Source organism: Astatotilapia calliptera, chromosome 4 (genome assembly GCF_900246225.1).
Source record: "Astatotilapia calliptera chromosome 4, fAstCal1.2, whole genome shotgun sequence".
NCBI classification, from domain to species: Eukaryota; Metazoa; Chordata; class Actinopteri; order Cichliformes; family Cichlidae; genus Astatotilapia; species Astatotilapia calliptera.
This window is the reverse complement of record NC_039305.1, coordinates 9,267,634-9,282,299: the sequence shown is the minus strand read 5'-3', so window position 1 is coordinate 9,282,299 and position 14,666 is coordinate 9,267,634. Positions and strand designations below refer to the sequence as shown.

The 14,666-nt window shown below is 39.9% G+C and overlaps 1 protein-coding gene across 2 annotated transcripts; it reads left to right on the top strand.

Annotated features, from left to right (window-relative positions):
* The first annotated feature begins 5,748 nt into the window (after positions 1–5,748).
* mafk (v-maf avian musculoaponeurotic fibrosarcoma oncogene homolog K) lies at positions 5,749–14,572 on the top strand. Of its 2 annotated transcripts, XM_026164459.1 has the most exons (4): positions 5,749–5,943; positions 6,309–6,310; positions 11,807–11,883; positions 11,963–14,572. In XM_026164459.1, the coding sequence occupies exons 1-4, from the start codon at positions 5,774–5,776 to the stop codon at positions 12,398–12,400; spliced, it is 687 nt and encodes a 228-aa protein (XP_026020244.1). In that variant the 5' UTR covers positions 5,749–5,773; the 3' UTR covers positions 12,401–14,572. The 2 variants fall into 2 exon arrangements, with proteins under 2 accessions (XP_026020244.1, XP_026020243.1); XM_026164458.1 differs by lacking the exon at positions 6,309–6,310 and having other exon boundaries at positions 5,883–5,943.
* Positions 14,573–14,666: the final 94 nt, after the last annotated feature.

Genomic DNA, 14,666 nt, shown 5'->3' with positions numbered 1-14,666 from the left:
GGAGGATCATGTACATCTACTTTGAGCGTCACCTCCGTATACGAACTTGCTCTCTTCTGTCAACTTTTTATTATTAAGGCATTTCCAATCAGTTCAAAGTAAAATAGTTCGTCGTATCCTTAAATGTCTATGCAGCAAACATTTGTGTGTAATTACTTTTACAGATTAAAATGGTTAACTCTTCCAATCATGGTGGTATTTTTATCTTTAACCCTCATCTGTAATATTTACGACAGAACTGCGCCATCACAGTTTTATGATTTTATTCCCCAGCTTCAGTACCAGTAGACGTGGTTTACAATATGTAAAAAAAGTTAAAAATCTAATAATAAAAACTATATATGTTTAGCCAGTTTTATTTGCGGGGAAAAACTTATCATTTAATCACATCTGCCTTGGTAGACATGACAAATCTTCTCCTATAACTTTGTTTAAAACTTTGTAACAAGTTTTTTTTAACCGGAAGTCGTATTATGTCATTGTTCCTGTAAGCTGACGAGCCAGCGGTGATCGTCAGAGGGCGTCCTTATACAAAATAACGACATTATAGATTCATAATACATAACTGTTTCCATTTACTGTTGATATAGCATAGATAATGTGTGTATAATGCTGTCACAGTACTATCTATGCTAATGTAATACACGTTAAAGGAAACGTGCTGTACACCACAGGGTTTGCACCATCACAGCAGACGAACGTGTATATTTGTGTGTACTGTCATTGGTCAATACTTAATTTAAAACATCTTCCGGTCACCTCCAAAATAAAAAAAACTTTTTTTTTTCTTTTTTTTCTTTTTTTTTTAAGCGAAGTAATTACGCGATATTACCAATTGGGGGCGCTAAAGATTCACACATTTTTCTTCTCCCTTTAGTGTTAATAACATGAAAATAAAAATAAACAAGAATGTGTTGATAAAAATGTTTTTGTATCAAAATTACTGATGTTAACATCAGTAATTTTGTGAAAAATAAATATGTGTTAATTGAAATAGTTTATGGTAAAATTAAGTTGAAATCAGTGTCACATAAAGAGACAGAAATAATATTTTACTACTCTCTACAGTATTTAAGTATATTTATATTTAAATATGTCACTTTTTTCAATAGAATCTCCAAAATCTTTTTCTATTGGAGAAAAATATGAGAATAACACCAATGTTTTATACTTTGACTCAGCTTTTTGATTAGGTCTTTTTCTAAAATCCCAAGTGAAAGATGAAGAAATGGCCAGCAGATGTCATCACTCTAACTTTATCAAATGCTGCAAAACCGTGAATCATTTTAAGCATAGTTACTGGCATTTGCTTAATGGGTTTCAGTCAGTGCCTTGCAAAGCTTTTTCATCATCACTTGTGCCAGAGTCTGCAGATATTTTGCCATCTCATAATCATAGTCATCATTATTTCTGCACACTGTTCCTCACTACAGCTTTAGACTGGTCGAGCTTGAAAAAAATACCCCTCTTCTTTCCCATTTAACCTTCATTTTTTAGTCTCCTTTGTGTTCCCTTGTGAAGTCGGAGGACAAAAAGGCAAGCATTGCATTTGAACTGTGAGTTTTAAGCGCTTTATTCTGAATTAAGAGACAAGATAGCTCTCATCACTTCATTTGATTCACATCATGCGTTTAATTACTTTCATCCTTTGTGAAAATTAATTGAAAAAAATTAAACCCAAGCAAAACTTTGGCTGCTTTTAAGCTTAATAAAAGAACTGCATTTCGCTTTCAAAAACACCGCAGCCAAAGGTCTGGAATGAGATGCAGGTCAATCAGCTATTCTACTAAAATATGAAGATTAAATATTCTTCTGTGGAGGGATGCAGGTGCTTTTTTGCCCCCTTTAGCAGAAATGACCTTTTTTAAGAGTTTTTACATAATTGCTTACTATCTGGCACTGGCTGGTTGAAATTTTTTAACCACTCCTCTATGCAAAATTCCTTCAGTTGCCAGATGACCTTAGGCAGGAGGGTTTTCAAACAGCAGTTCCTCTATCAAATCCTTTTTGAACTCTGGGCTTTAAGGACATTCAATCACCTTACAGTTCTTCCTTTTGAGTTATTCCAGGGTGGACTGAAGGTTAATTATTGCCTTGTTGAAATGTCCCTTTCTGATTCACTTTTCAGACAGGTAGCCTCATATTATATTCCAATAATCTTAGTTATGATGCAGAATTTATAGTTCAATAAATGATCGCCCAGTCCCCCAAGAGAAGGGAGGCAACCCCAGACCTTCCCATTTCTGTCAGTTCTTCTTCTACTAAGCTCCCGGTATGACAAACATGTCTACTGTTACTTTAACCAAAAAGCTCTGCCTCTGATTTGTCTAGACAGAACAAATTATTCTAGAACTCCCAGCCTCAGCCTGTTGGCAAAATGTATTTTACTCTTAAATTTTTTGCTTCGAACATCAAAGTATTTTCCCTGCCACATCTTCAATACAGGGAACCATCTCTTTCTGATTGTCTAAACCTTTGCCTTGACAGTAACACTTGCATGAGCTACCAGCAGCTCCTCTAGTTAAAACTAGGGGTTTTGTCACTCTTGGGTTGGATTTGCTTTGGCAGCCGGTTCAGTAAAAACTGGCAGCCATCTAAAATCTACAGTTTTTACTGAGAGTGGAATCGTGGCTGCAAAAAATAATTAAAAAAAAATCTCTTGCTATATTCTTCTGGAGGTCTTAGAGAAAACTTAAGATTGTGGCATGATGATTTCAAAGAGAAGCAGCAAACTCTAGATCGGTTTAATTAAGACAGGCTCCACTTGTCACTTTGCAAGCGGAGGCTTATTTTATGCTAACAGTGACTAAACTTTTCTGAATATAAAGAATTAACAGTGTTCATTTTAAATGTGTTAATCTTCACTTCTTTTTTTTTTTAAATTTACAGCTATCAGTAGCTTTAGGGGAAAAAAATGAGAGCATCAAAGTGTTACACTTTATAATGCCCATATTTAGTCCCGCCCATAGTCAGCAGCAGTGAACTGTTCATTCCTTAAGCATTGCTCAGCTGTGACAGGACTAAAAAAGAGAAATAACTCTGTCCTTCTCTCTGCTCTCTTGCTGTCTGCAAATCCCCAAACTCACTTTTTTGCCATTTAAAGCGTAAAAGAGAATCTTGGTATTAGACTTTAAACAGTCCACCAGTGTTTGCTCCAGCTAGTACTGCCATCACTACCACTGTAACCTCACCATGTTCATTTCCATGCTGCTCTAAGCTGCCAGCTGGTTACGTAAAGTGTTTTCATATGAAACACATTTTGGTGAAGTCAGTGGAATGTTCAGTAAATGCTCCAAATTAAATCTTGTGTCACATGTGAAGTCTACAAATGTACAAAAAAAAAAGCTGTTTTTTAGCTTTCGAAATTACGTACAGCTCAGACTGTGCCAGAGCTGGCTGTCTAATATGTCAGGTATTTTCAGCAAATGCCTGGACATTGTGGAAGGATCTAGTTGGGAGGAAAACAGGATTATTATTATTTTTAATGCAGTGTGAGTTAATTGGCTGTGAGTTTAAAGTATCCTATAAATATCTTAAAACCATTCTTCTGCTAACAAATCATTTGGAGTATTTGGAAGAAAAGGAATGCTCCCCTTACAACAGTGGGCCTCTTTGTACCAGATCAGATTTCTTAGGAGTTCAGAAGTCTGAGTCAGAAAGAACCCAGATTAGTGAGTCAATGTTACTTCCTGTAATTCAAAACTGCCCGCAAGAACCCAGACCCCACAGCACGTCGATCTGACAAAAACCCCGGCAAGTCTGCCGCACATGGTTTTGCTGTTTTTGTTTTGTTTCACACGTCGGGTGTATTTCAGGTCATCCGCATACACTGCTGCCAGATGGACAGTAACAGAGGGTTATGCCATTGACTGAGCAGCTGGATGTCTGACTGGTGCAGAATATTCGCGGTGGTCCTGCAGAGACTCTCCAGTTTGATCTCTTTCTTTTCTCTGTCTGCACATTCTCTAGAAAACAAGCAATGCACCACACTTTTGTATTTACATTTTCTGCATTGTATCCCATCATCTTATTTCACTTAATATGTGATCCTGATTTACTCAAGCTCATCTTTAATACAGTCCAATAACAGTTATTCTAATAACTCATTTGTGTCTCATCTCATCTATAATCTGTGATGTGATGCAAGTAACCTGTACACAAAGAAGGTTACTCATTTGGTTTATTTGCTTTTTACTCGAAGCAGGTTCCAGCATAGATGAAAGTACGGAGCCAACCATCCTTAGTAAACAATTGATTCCATATGTGATTCGGGGGAAAAGGTTGAACTGTTGAGTCATTTGCCATAAATGATGACATTCATTTTAAATCTATCCCAGTCTGCTTGTCTGGCATAAAGCCAGAGTACCAAAAAAAAAAAATGTTCTAAGGAATTAGTCAGTTTTTCTGTAAGCAAGCTTTTGTGAATCGTATAAAGGACTACTCCTCTCTGACTCAGAATTGTCAGTGTCCAATGTTTTTGTCAAGTGCTTTGGAAAAACTGTAAATGTTAAACCATCCACCCACCAGAGAGAAGTCTGCACAGAAAGATCTCAGCGCACTGAATCGCCCAGCCAGAAGCCAACTCAGCATTTCTTCTTTATTTACTAATAAACTACAACTCATTCTTTATCTAAAGGTCACGCTTTTGTCATGGATCGGACATTGTGTCTGTGTGCCGCTCTGTTTCCTCATTCGCCTCACCACTTGCTAAAGATAGCACCATTAAACATCATGGAACAAAAAATGATTCAATAATGAAGCTGCTTTTGGCCTAAAATGGTCAAAGAAAAAAAAAGCTTCCCTGACGTCCTGACAGCATGTCCATGCTCAGATTTTGAAGAGATGTATGGTAAATGCACAATAACAGCTCAAGAGAGTATTTAACTGTTTGATATTCGTCATAGGTAGCCATAAACCAATAAATAACCACAAATGGCTGAGTATGCACTTTAATAAAACCAACCAAAATCTACATATTTGGATGGCTTTGGATCCAGATGTTCACTTCCCCATGGTTTTACTGCACTGTACAGCAAAAAAAAAAAAGAAAAAGAAAAGAAAAGTTTTCAGCAATTTCAGCTGCCCAGCTCAAAGTGTTTTCTAGTGTCAGCACACTGCATCTGACTATAACAGGCACCATAGTTCAAGTCAAAGCTGAGATCTTCTAATACCATATAGCTGCAGAGGAAAAGCCATACAAGTAGAGGCCATAAAAGGCTACTGACTTAACATATTTACATTCAGTACTTAATTACCCAGAATAACCTGTGACGCTATTGGCAGTAGTGCAGTCAAAATAAGAGAAATCCTGGGACTGCTGAGCTACTACACCACATACTTTCCTCAGGAATGGAATGCTGCTGCTGCTCCTCAAGTCTGAGGGAGGAGGTCGCTGTTTTCCCTCACTCAAAGGTATTTTTTGAATACCTTGTAGTGGAGAGCTGACTCAAAAATATAGGAGTAGGAGGAGAAGAAGGAGGAGGGGGTGGTGAACATACTTAGAGAGCAACAGGTTTATGACTTCCTTTAGAAATCTGAAGTTTTTCTTGGCTAATGCTGGCAACGTGAGCTGACTTTGTGCAGATTAGTTTTGTAAAGTAAGCAAAAGCAGTCGCCAGCAGTATCTGTCTTCTATTTATGGCCTCCCCCAGGCCTCCCCCCCCCTCCCCACCCCACCTCCCCAGACTGACGTCAGCACAAAGTTATTTTCATGAATGGAGGGGGCGGTCACGAGGAATCGGTGACGTGAGTGCTTGCGGAAGCAGAGCGTGGAATGTTGGTACATTGTTGTTGTTTTGTAGTTAATTTAGTACGAGGATACGCCGCTGCCCGTCTGTGCTGGACGCTTTTTACCAAGTTTGTCAACTTGCTTCACCGGTTGTCGAGGAAACATACTTTGACAGTTTTACACACTCCGGTCCACAGATATCTGAGTCCACAGAGGTGAGGATGTATTTTTTTTAAATTATTTATTTTTTTCGGGAAGATGTTTTGACATTCCTTTCTAAATTACTCGAGTTCTCACGGTGACATAGTGGCGCACGCAAACAGGCTTGTGTTGTGCATCCTCTTCGTAGGATAAGTTTTGATCCCAGTTATGAAAGCTCATGTTGATTTCGTAGATTTGTTTCTTTCGGGCGGACACGTGTTGTGCTGGAGATACATAATACAGTGCTTCAAAAGTGGCGCAGACCTCCGAGCAGTCGCATATAGGAAGTTAGAAATTGTATGAAAATATGTAAAAGGGGGAAACAAACGTGTGTTTTGTCGCTTTCCTGCGATTTGAAATAGTTCTTTGAAAATAACAGCGGTGATTATGACACTGACTGAATGCGGTCCCTTTAAAAAAAATTATAGCTAATAATTTTTATAAACTGTATAACGAGCGAGGAGACGTTTTCGACCAGCATTGTGGGAGGGAAGAAAAATAAGACGATAAAAATCACACTATTTCTTCGCACTTCTCATTAAAAGTAAAGCTAAAGTTACAGAATGTGTTACAAAATATGTTTATATACTATTACTAAGCATGCCTGAACCTCTAAGGTTTTAGATTATAACTTTTTCTAGAACGAAAAAAACCCAAACCCCAAAATTGCATTCCCCCCCATGTGTGTTTATTTATAGCATTTCTGTGACTTGAATGAGATTTTCGGAAAATGGAAGTGAAATAAACTTCCTCACTTTCCTATTGAAACAAATCCATGTACAACATTTTTCACATCCTCCTTAATTTTCGCGCTCTTCCCCAGCTCATGGCAGCGAGGTTGATAGCGGGTGCTATAATGCAGAATACCAGCCTGCTTTTGACATTGAAATCGACACGTGGTCTGCATTTTTAGACATGTGGGACAAAGGGCACGATGTGGAGTGGAGGTAGACCACCGGGGTTGACTAGCCTACAAGAAACAGCAGAAGGAACCCATATTTCCACAAACGATGAATCACTTTAGAGACTTTATCTCATCGCTGTGTTTAGCTATAATTCCTGCTCTGCATAACTCTTAATGAATTGGGTAAAGATAAGAAAACCTTGAATTACAATGACTAATTGAATTTTTGACCATGGCTCTAAAATAGCTCACAATGATCTTCTTTGCAGTCTTGTATGTCCACCTTTCAGTTTGCCCTTTGCCATTTACTTAAAAACTTGTGATTAATATATGGAAAATATTTGTCTGAGTAACTTGTTCCGCTTAGATGGTCACAGGTTGATGTCTTGAGGGGGGGCTTTATGATTCACTGTTGTTTCTGGTGGGTGCACACTGACTTTCAGTCTGAAGCAGTAGGAGCAGGGTGTGCTCCTGTCATGAGGTTAACATGTGGTTCAATCACCAAAGTGATGATATCTTTTTTGGATGGAGAAGTTACAGCAGCTGACTCATCATACCAGTATGGGACAGTGGGAGGGGGGGGGGGGAGAGAGAAATTCCCCTGAAGATGCAGCATATGGTCAAATTGTCTTCCCTTTGTTTCTCATTTTGCCGGACAGTGGTGATGGATGAAAGCAGTGCAGAATGCGAGACCGTTTTTGTGGTGGAGTATTGTGAAAGTGAAATGTTTGTGGTTAGCAATGCTATGACTCACACAGAACACGTTGGCTGTGATGTGTTTTGCTCCTCTTACTGGAAAAAAGATGTCAAGTTTTGATTACTGACTGTGGAAGCCAGTGATTTTTATTTGCAGCCGAACATGCCAACCAGAGTGGACACAGACAATAAGAGGTGACTGTTTGAACAGGTCTGCCTTGCATCTGTCAAATGTGACTCCCTGGCAGTTATATAGCATTTGAGATTGTTCCCTCTGCCACTGGCAGCGACTTGTATCAAGTCATTTCTGTCAGAAAGACTGGATCTCAAACCACTGCTTTCACCTCATTATGGTCAGAGGTGTGGCAAGTGTCAGAGGTACTCCTGTAATTATATTGCCGGATTGTGTTGCTGGGAATTCTCTGTTGATTCCTGATGGAGCTGGATGCAACTCTTGATTCTGTTGTGATTCAAACTCAAATCAAATAATTCGAAACGTTTGCTCAACCTATCTGTCCTGAAAGAACATTATCGAAATCTTTAGGACTATTATTAGCAGTGACTGAATATTAATATGTCTTCTTTTATTCACTAATTATTAGTTATAATTAAAAAAAGGACCGATGTGTCCACTTTTCATTCTTTACATCGTTCTGAAAACCAGTGTCGATGACTGGGAGAATATCTTCTCACAGATATTCGGTGAGATCTCCTCCCTTTCCGCAAGAAGGTTCCGCTGGTCATGCCAACCATTTCTGAGGTTCTCTGTACTTTTCCTTCCTCTCCCTGAAACAACGGGATTTTCCAGGAAATGTCAGATCAGGAGGGTGTGATTCCCTGCTGCTGGTTGTCGCTTTTACCAGTAAACAGCATGACTCACTGCTCAGCTATGCTCTCCATTTCCTTCACATAATATCCCACCAAATGTGCTGCGCTGGAGAAAGAGCAGAGTGCTGCGTGCCTCAGTCTGTGAAGAAATCTCTCCACCCCCCTCCCCTTAGAAAAGTGCAAGAAATGCAAGCGCTTTCTCATGAAGACTAAAGTTGAATGTCAAGGGCAGCATTAAGTCTGCTTTGCGCTGAACCCCCTCCCCAACCTGCACAAAAAGAGAAGAAAAACAAAGAATCCAGACAAGCCAGCTCTGCATTTATTAGTGAAGTGTGAGCGCATAAGTCTTTGATACGCTGTTTATTTTAGGGGAAGGCTGGGCCCCACAGTTACCTGCTGTAACTGAACAGCAGCCATGAACTTGACCCGATCCCTGACTTCAAAAACAGTAAGCTATACTTTAACCACGAGGTATCGGTGAAGGAAAGGTACATACATTTATTTAACTGGCTTGGTCTCAGATGTGGAGCAAGGTTACAATGGATTTCTTGTCCCACAATTGTTTGCCTAGAGATGATTCTTTTTAAAATCACTGTTTTCTTGCTTCTGCTCTGGTTTACTTGCTTTTGAACTAGTTAAAAATATTCATAACATGCATCTGTACATCTTCAAAGAACACAGCAGGCAACATTGTGCTTTTTGCTCAAATCCCCCAGCAAACAAGCAGAGCCGTGAAATGTTTGTGCTTATAGTGGATAGACAGTGGAGCATTTACTCCAGTGAGTACTTATTTGGTTATCAGTCGTCAGAGGGGTGTCGTTAGGAATAAAACAGTATTGCTTGTTGTATATCAAAATGAGGGAAAGTGAATTTTTAAAAAAAATGAAGCACTTTGTTTACAATTTGTCCCTCAAAGGAACACAACAATAAGAAAGAAAGACTCCTGACTTCCACACGTAAGCATGCGCAGGCTGTTTTCCATTTATTTGGCCAAGTGACAGATGTGCGATACTTCAAAATTCCAGACATTTTGTGAAATTTGCAGCCATTGTTTTACAAGTGGGTTTGTCTCCACTCCACCCCCGTAGCTGAGCGCATTGCAGGATATATTCAGACTGCATGTTCCCTCTTCAGCGAAGGTTCGCCTGTGTGCATGTGAGGGTTTGCACATGTGTGTTCGCTCAGGAATGTGGTTTTGTTCTTTACCCGCCAACTGTGGCTTTTCTTTGAGGTAGCCTATTTTCCCAGACTCCTTTCCTTACTGTTATGAAGAAAAAAAAAAGCCTAACGTAAGTTGTTTTCTTGACTATAGTGAGAGGACGTGTTTTGTCTGTCTTCTCTGTGTGGTTGCTGGGGTTTGTTTTGTTCTCTGAGGAAACTTTGGTGTCTTAATCAAGAAAGCCGTGTCCCTGTGCAAGTTGCAAAAACATAAGCACATGCCGTAAGAATTTCAGGCAAACAATCTGGCATACTGGTTCAGACTGGGGACCTCTTGTATAAAGATCAGAGAGGCCCCAGTCCGCTTTTCCATGATTTTTTCAAGGAACATACCCAGGGACCCCCCTCTGACGCAATACCACTTAAATTAGACCGTTTAGGGCCAGCTTGCTTTTGAGGAATGTTTTATTTTAGTTCATCATCTTTATTTGATGCCTCTAAAATCTCAGTTATGTAATTCTTTGCAGCATGTTTTGCAGATAAATAAAGGACATCAGCGAGCACACCAGATGTTCCTTAAATCTCTAAACCGAAGTTTGTGTGGATTCTGTTTGTAGCTGTTCGCTCATTACACACATTTGCCATGTATTTATTTTCCAAGTTAGGATTCTGACTTGATTTTCTATTTCAGGACAATGACTTAGTAATGTTTAAAAAACAAGAAGAAGAAAAAAGCATTTGTTTTTCTAAGTTTTCACTGCACTACTGGTCTGAGTTAGAATCCCCTAGAGGCCCTGTATTAACAGAAATATATATATCACACAATGAACAGTCACACCCACAGTATTTTCTTCCACGAATGCTTCAGCTAATAGGTCTGAAGAGAATATTTCCCCTCTTACTGAGGGTATCACTTATCGCATTGCTCCCTTTAAATTGTTTAGTTGGCAGAAATTTGTGTCAGCACTGCGGGCTAAATATATCCACGAGCGTTAAATAAGGGCATAGGGCAGCTCAGGAAAGCCCAATGAGAGGATCCAACCACAGAGAGACGGCACTAAATCGATAGACTACATTGTCTCCCAGCAAAAATACATCAGTGACTATAAAGGAAACTATTTCTCTGTGACACTCTATCTTTAGGAATTTTCCACATGCTGCCCTGTAAAGTTCAGCAGAACTATAAATGTTATACTGATGTGATGATTTGCTTTGATGAGGAGGCAGAATCCTGTAGACTGCTGCTCTGTAAATCCAGAGAGGTCAGATCAGAAGATAAATGATGGATTTAAGAGGAGAATTGAGGATTTTTGTACACAGGTTGCCTTGAAGTTAGCAGCACAAGTTAGTGCTGTTCTTTTTTTCTTTTGGTCTGTACTATGTATGGGCTGTGTTGCGGTTATGAATGAGACTTGTTTACCCTTTTGGTGACCATGTGACTCACACTCCCACGCCCATTTGCAGGGCGTTTCCATGGTATCTGTTGAGCATGGAACAGTGCACTCGTAGTCAAGCTGGTCTGTAGGTCTTGAAATGGAGCCTTTGGGGGATGTGTGCCTCTCACAGGATCGCAGCTCAGCGCTCTTGCTTTTTTTGGCCATGGCAGCAGTCTGGAAAGCATGTGGCTCACTGTAATGAGTACAGAGAGGCTTTTCTAAATACTGCCCTGGCAAAATCACTGAGGCAGAGAGCTTAAATGCAAAGTTCTGTGACGAGCAGGAGAGAGGTTGCCTGTTTCTAATTTTGCCTGGTCTAGTGAACTACATTGTCACGGCCCTCTTTTTAATATGTAAAGACAGACAAGCAACAGTGCTGACAATTAATAGAGTCATGCTGCCATCTGCTGGTATTTATGTCACTAACAAACAAACATGAGCACTGACATATGATGTAACCCTGGGATGTGACGTCTGTGCAGTAAACTTCTCGAGTATCACCACTGGGGGTGTCATTTCTGCTTATCTGTCATATCTGAAATGTCAAATAACATGCAAGTAAAAAATATCAGTATCTCATTTTTAAAATATAGTGCTTGAACTAAAATGCACTGTTTAAAATTCCTGTATGTTAACGCACTCTGCAGCAGAAGTAACCCGAGTAGTATAAACTAATGATATGTGCAAAGTAACACATGCTGTCCAGTCATTCTAGTAGAATAACTTCACTACCTCAATTGCTTCTAAATTGCCAACATAAGTAGCTGAGTAAATCTGCTTAATTGTAATTACTTTCGTCCATCAATAATATGTTCTGTTTCACTTACTTGAGGTCGTATGTTTTTTACTTTTCAGTGTCTTCTGTGAGATTCTGGTCATTTGTCTTCATGCAGGGAATGACGACTACTTTTAAGACGAGCAAAGCTTTAAAGGTAAGCATGAGAAGTTTGAAAAATGTTTTAGTGATTCACGCCTGCACACAGTTCTTCATGCACTGCTCGTGTCTTGCAGGTCAAGAAGGAGGTGGGTGAGAATGCCCCTGTGCTCAGCGATGATGAGTTGGTTGCCATGTCTGTGCGGGAGCTCAATCAGCACCTGCGTGGGCTCACCAAGGAGGATGTTGTGCGATTGAAGCAGCGACGGCGGACCCTGAAAAACCGCGGCTATGCCGCGAGCTGCCGCATCAAACGTGTTACCCAAAAGGAGGAGCTGGAGAGACAAAAGACCGAGCTGCAGCAGGAGGTGGACAAGCTGGCCCGTGAGAATGCCAGCATGAGATTGGAGTTGGATGCACTGCGAGCCAAGTATGAGGCTTTGCAGTGTTTCGCACGGACTGTGACCAGAGGGCCTCTCTCACCAGGCAAAGTTGCACCTACCAGCGTCATCACCATCATCAAATCTACCAGCCAAAACAACTCCAGCCCATCTGCTTTCTCAACACCTTCCTAGTGTTGACAGGACTGGGCTCTCCTTTGCCTGCCTGGTCCTTCCTATTTCTGACCTGGTCTAAACCTACTCATCCCACACTGAGACGAGGCTCGGTAGTTAGACTGAGGGGTGGCCGGGGTGGCAAGCTCTATGTGATGTTATGCTGCATTCACAATTCTGTCTCCCTCTTTTTGTCTCTTTTACACAATCTACATTGTCTGTGCACTGTGCAAACCCCCTTCCTGACAACCAGCACCGGCAGGTTATCGGGCCTCTGTGACCCTACCTCCATGACTAATAGCAGAGATTTGCTTTTACTCAAATTTCAAGTATTTGACACGCCTTAATGTGGCAGCACATGGTCTGGGACACCTCTCATACTTTATGATGTAAAGAATAAAATACGAGAGGTTTAAAGTAACGCATATGAGACAGTATGGATACTTTTAAAGTCTTTGCCAAATCACATTTTCTTTGTATAAATATTAATGAGCCTGTGTCTGTTGCCTTGAACAGTTCTACATGTGATCTATGCAATATCTCACATGTATTTTAACACAGAGGTGATATCTTTCCACTGTGAGGTCAAATGGACACTTCTTCAAGGCCACAGTTATCAGATGCCTTTGAAAGCTAGCCAAACGCGGCACCGGAAACTTATATGCTTAGCACTTTTAGGAGGTGCTAAGCAGTAAAGTCACTTGACTAAGTGTTTGAGTAACATGAAAACTTATGTAGAAATGGTTCTGAGGGATCTTTGCATTATACTGTTGACAACTGACCAATGTTTAGCTAAAAAGCTATACTAGTCTTTTAACCATGATACCTATATAAGTAACTTATTTAGAAAGCAATACCAGTACAGTTCAGAGAAGTTTGAATGATGCAGCTAAAAGTGATCTAATCTGGCAGTTTTGAAGAAACACCTTAAATTTATATTTGGAAAGAGTTAAAATCACCCATTACGATAGAATTTGTCTTTGTCGGACTGGACTGTGTTTCCTTGTACAATATTCTGAAAAGTGCCATTTGTGCCTTCATTCCTCCTACTGGCAACTGAGAAAAGACATGTCTGAGTACCGTCAGATTTCAGAAGGGGTTCCGATCTCTCTTGTCAACTACATTCTAGTTGACAGATAGCTGAAAAGTACTGTTATGTTATGTTGTCAAAGACAGTGTAGGCAGTTGGAGCTGTTGCATGTGATTGCATTTGTGTGTGGCCCCTTGACTCAGAAGTTTCTTGATATATATTGTAGAAAATTTTTTAAATTCTGTTTAAATGGTAAACTTGGTCAGACTAAATTGCAAAACTGGAAAGTGATTAAGGAACATGCGTTTGACAATGGTGTCTTTCATCAAATAGCACTTAGAGAAGACTGTTAAGATACAGTGAGCAGAAAAAAAAAAAAAATCACAGGGCCACTTGTTTAAAGAAGGAAGTTACGCTTGCATTTCTGCAGTTACTGGAGCTTAACTAGGTGAAAACACAATGTGGTCGGACCACTTACAGGAAAGTTGTGCCGAATGTAACTAATGATAGTGAACTACTACTATCTGCTGAGGCACTTACTGAGTGGTGTTTAATCTCTTTTCTTTGTATGCAACTCTTGGTAGGTAATCCATATTGGATATAATAATAAGAGCAGACCTTTTAAGTATGATGCAATTCAAGTTGCTTACTGTATATTACAGACTAGAGACGGCAAAGCTCCCACCGCTTCTGTTGTCCCTTAGATTGAGAACTCCGTCCAAATAGAAATCATTCCTAATACTGGGTCACAAGAAGTGCTGCTGCCGGTGTTGGTATTTCCGAAACAGTAACCAGCTACTTTTCTTTTGACACGCTCTTCTACAAGAGAACTCCTGACGCCCGTCTCTAGAAACTGTGGTGTCAAGATAACTAAATGCAGTAAAGGCCTTGCTCTCATTGTACATTTTGTAATACCGTATTTAAATATGAAATTCACTTGAAATCGAGCTGTTCTTACCGAGAATCCATTCCCAATTTGGAGTGAAGTCAATAGATTGTTCATGTCAGGATTTTCTCTTGGCTAAGAGGACATGACTGTTCTTCCCCTGTTCCATAGCTGCAAAGAACAGTATGGGGAACTTTGCTGCTGTACAACCTGCTGTGATTTATAAGCAGGGGCATTGCTGTGTTCTTACTCTCATTTTGTATTTTTCATTTGGTTTGTGTCAATACAGCCCATATTCTTTTTTTCCTGATACTTAGTTTTATAAGCATATACATTATATAAATATACATTATATAGTACATATTTTTCTA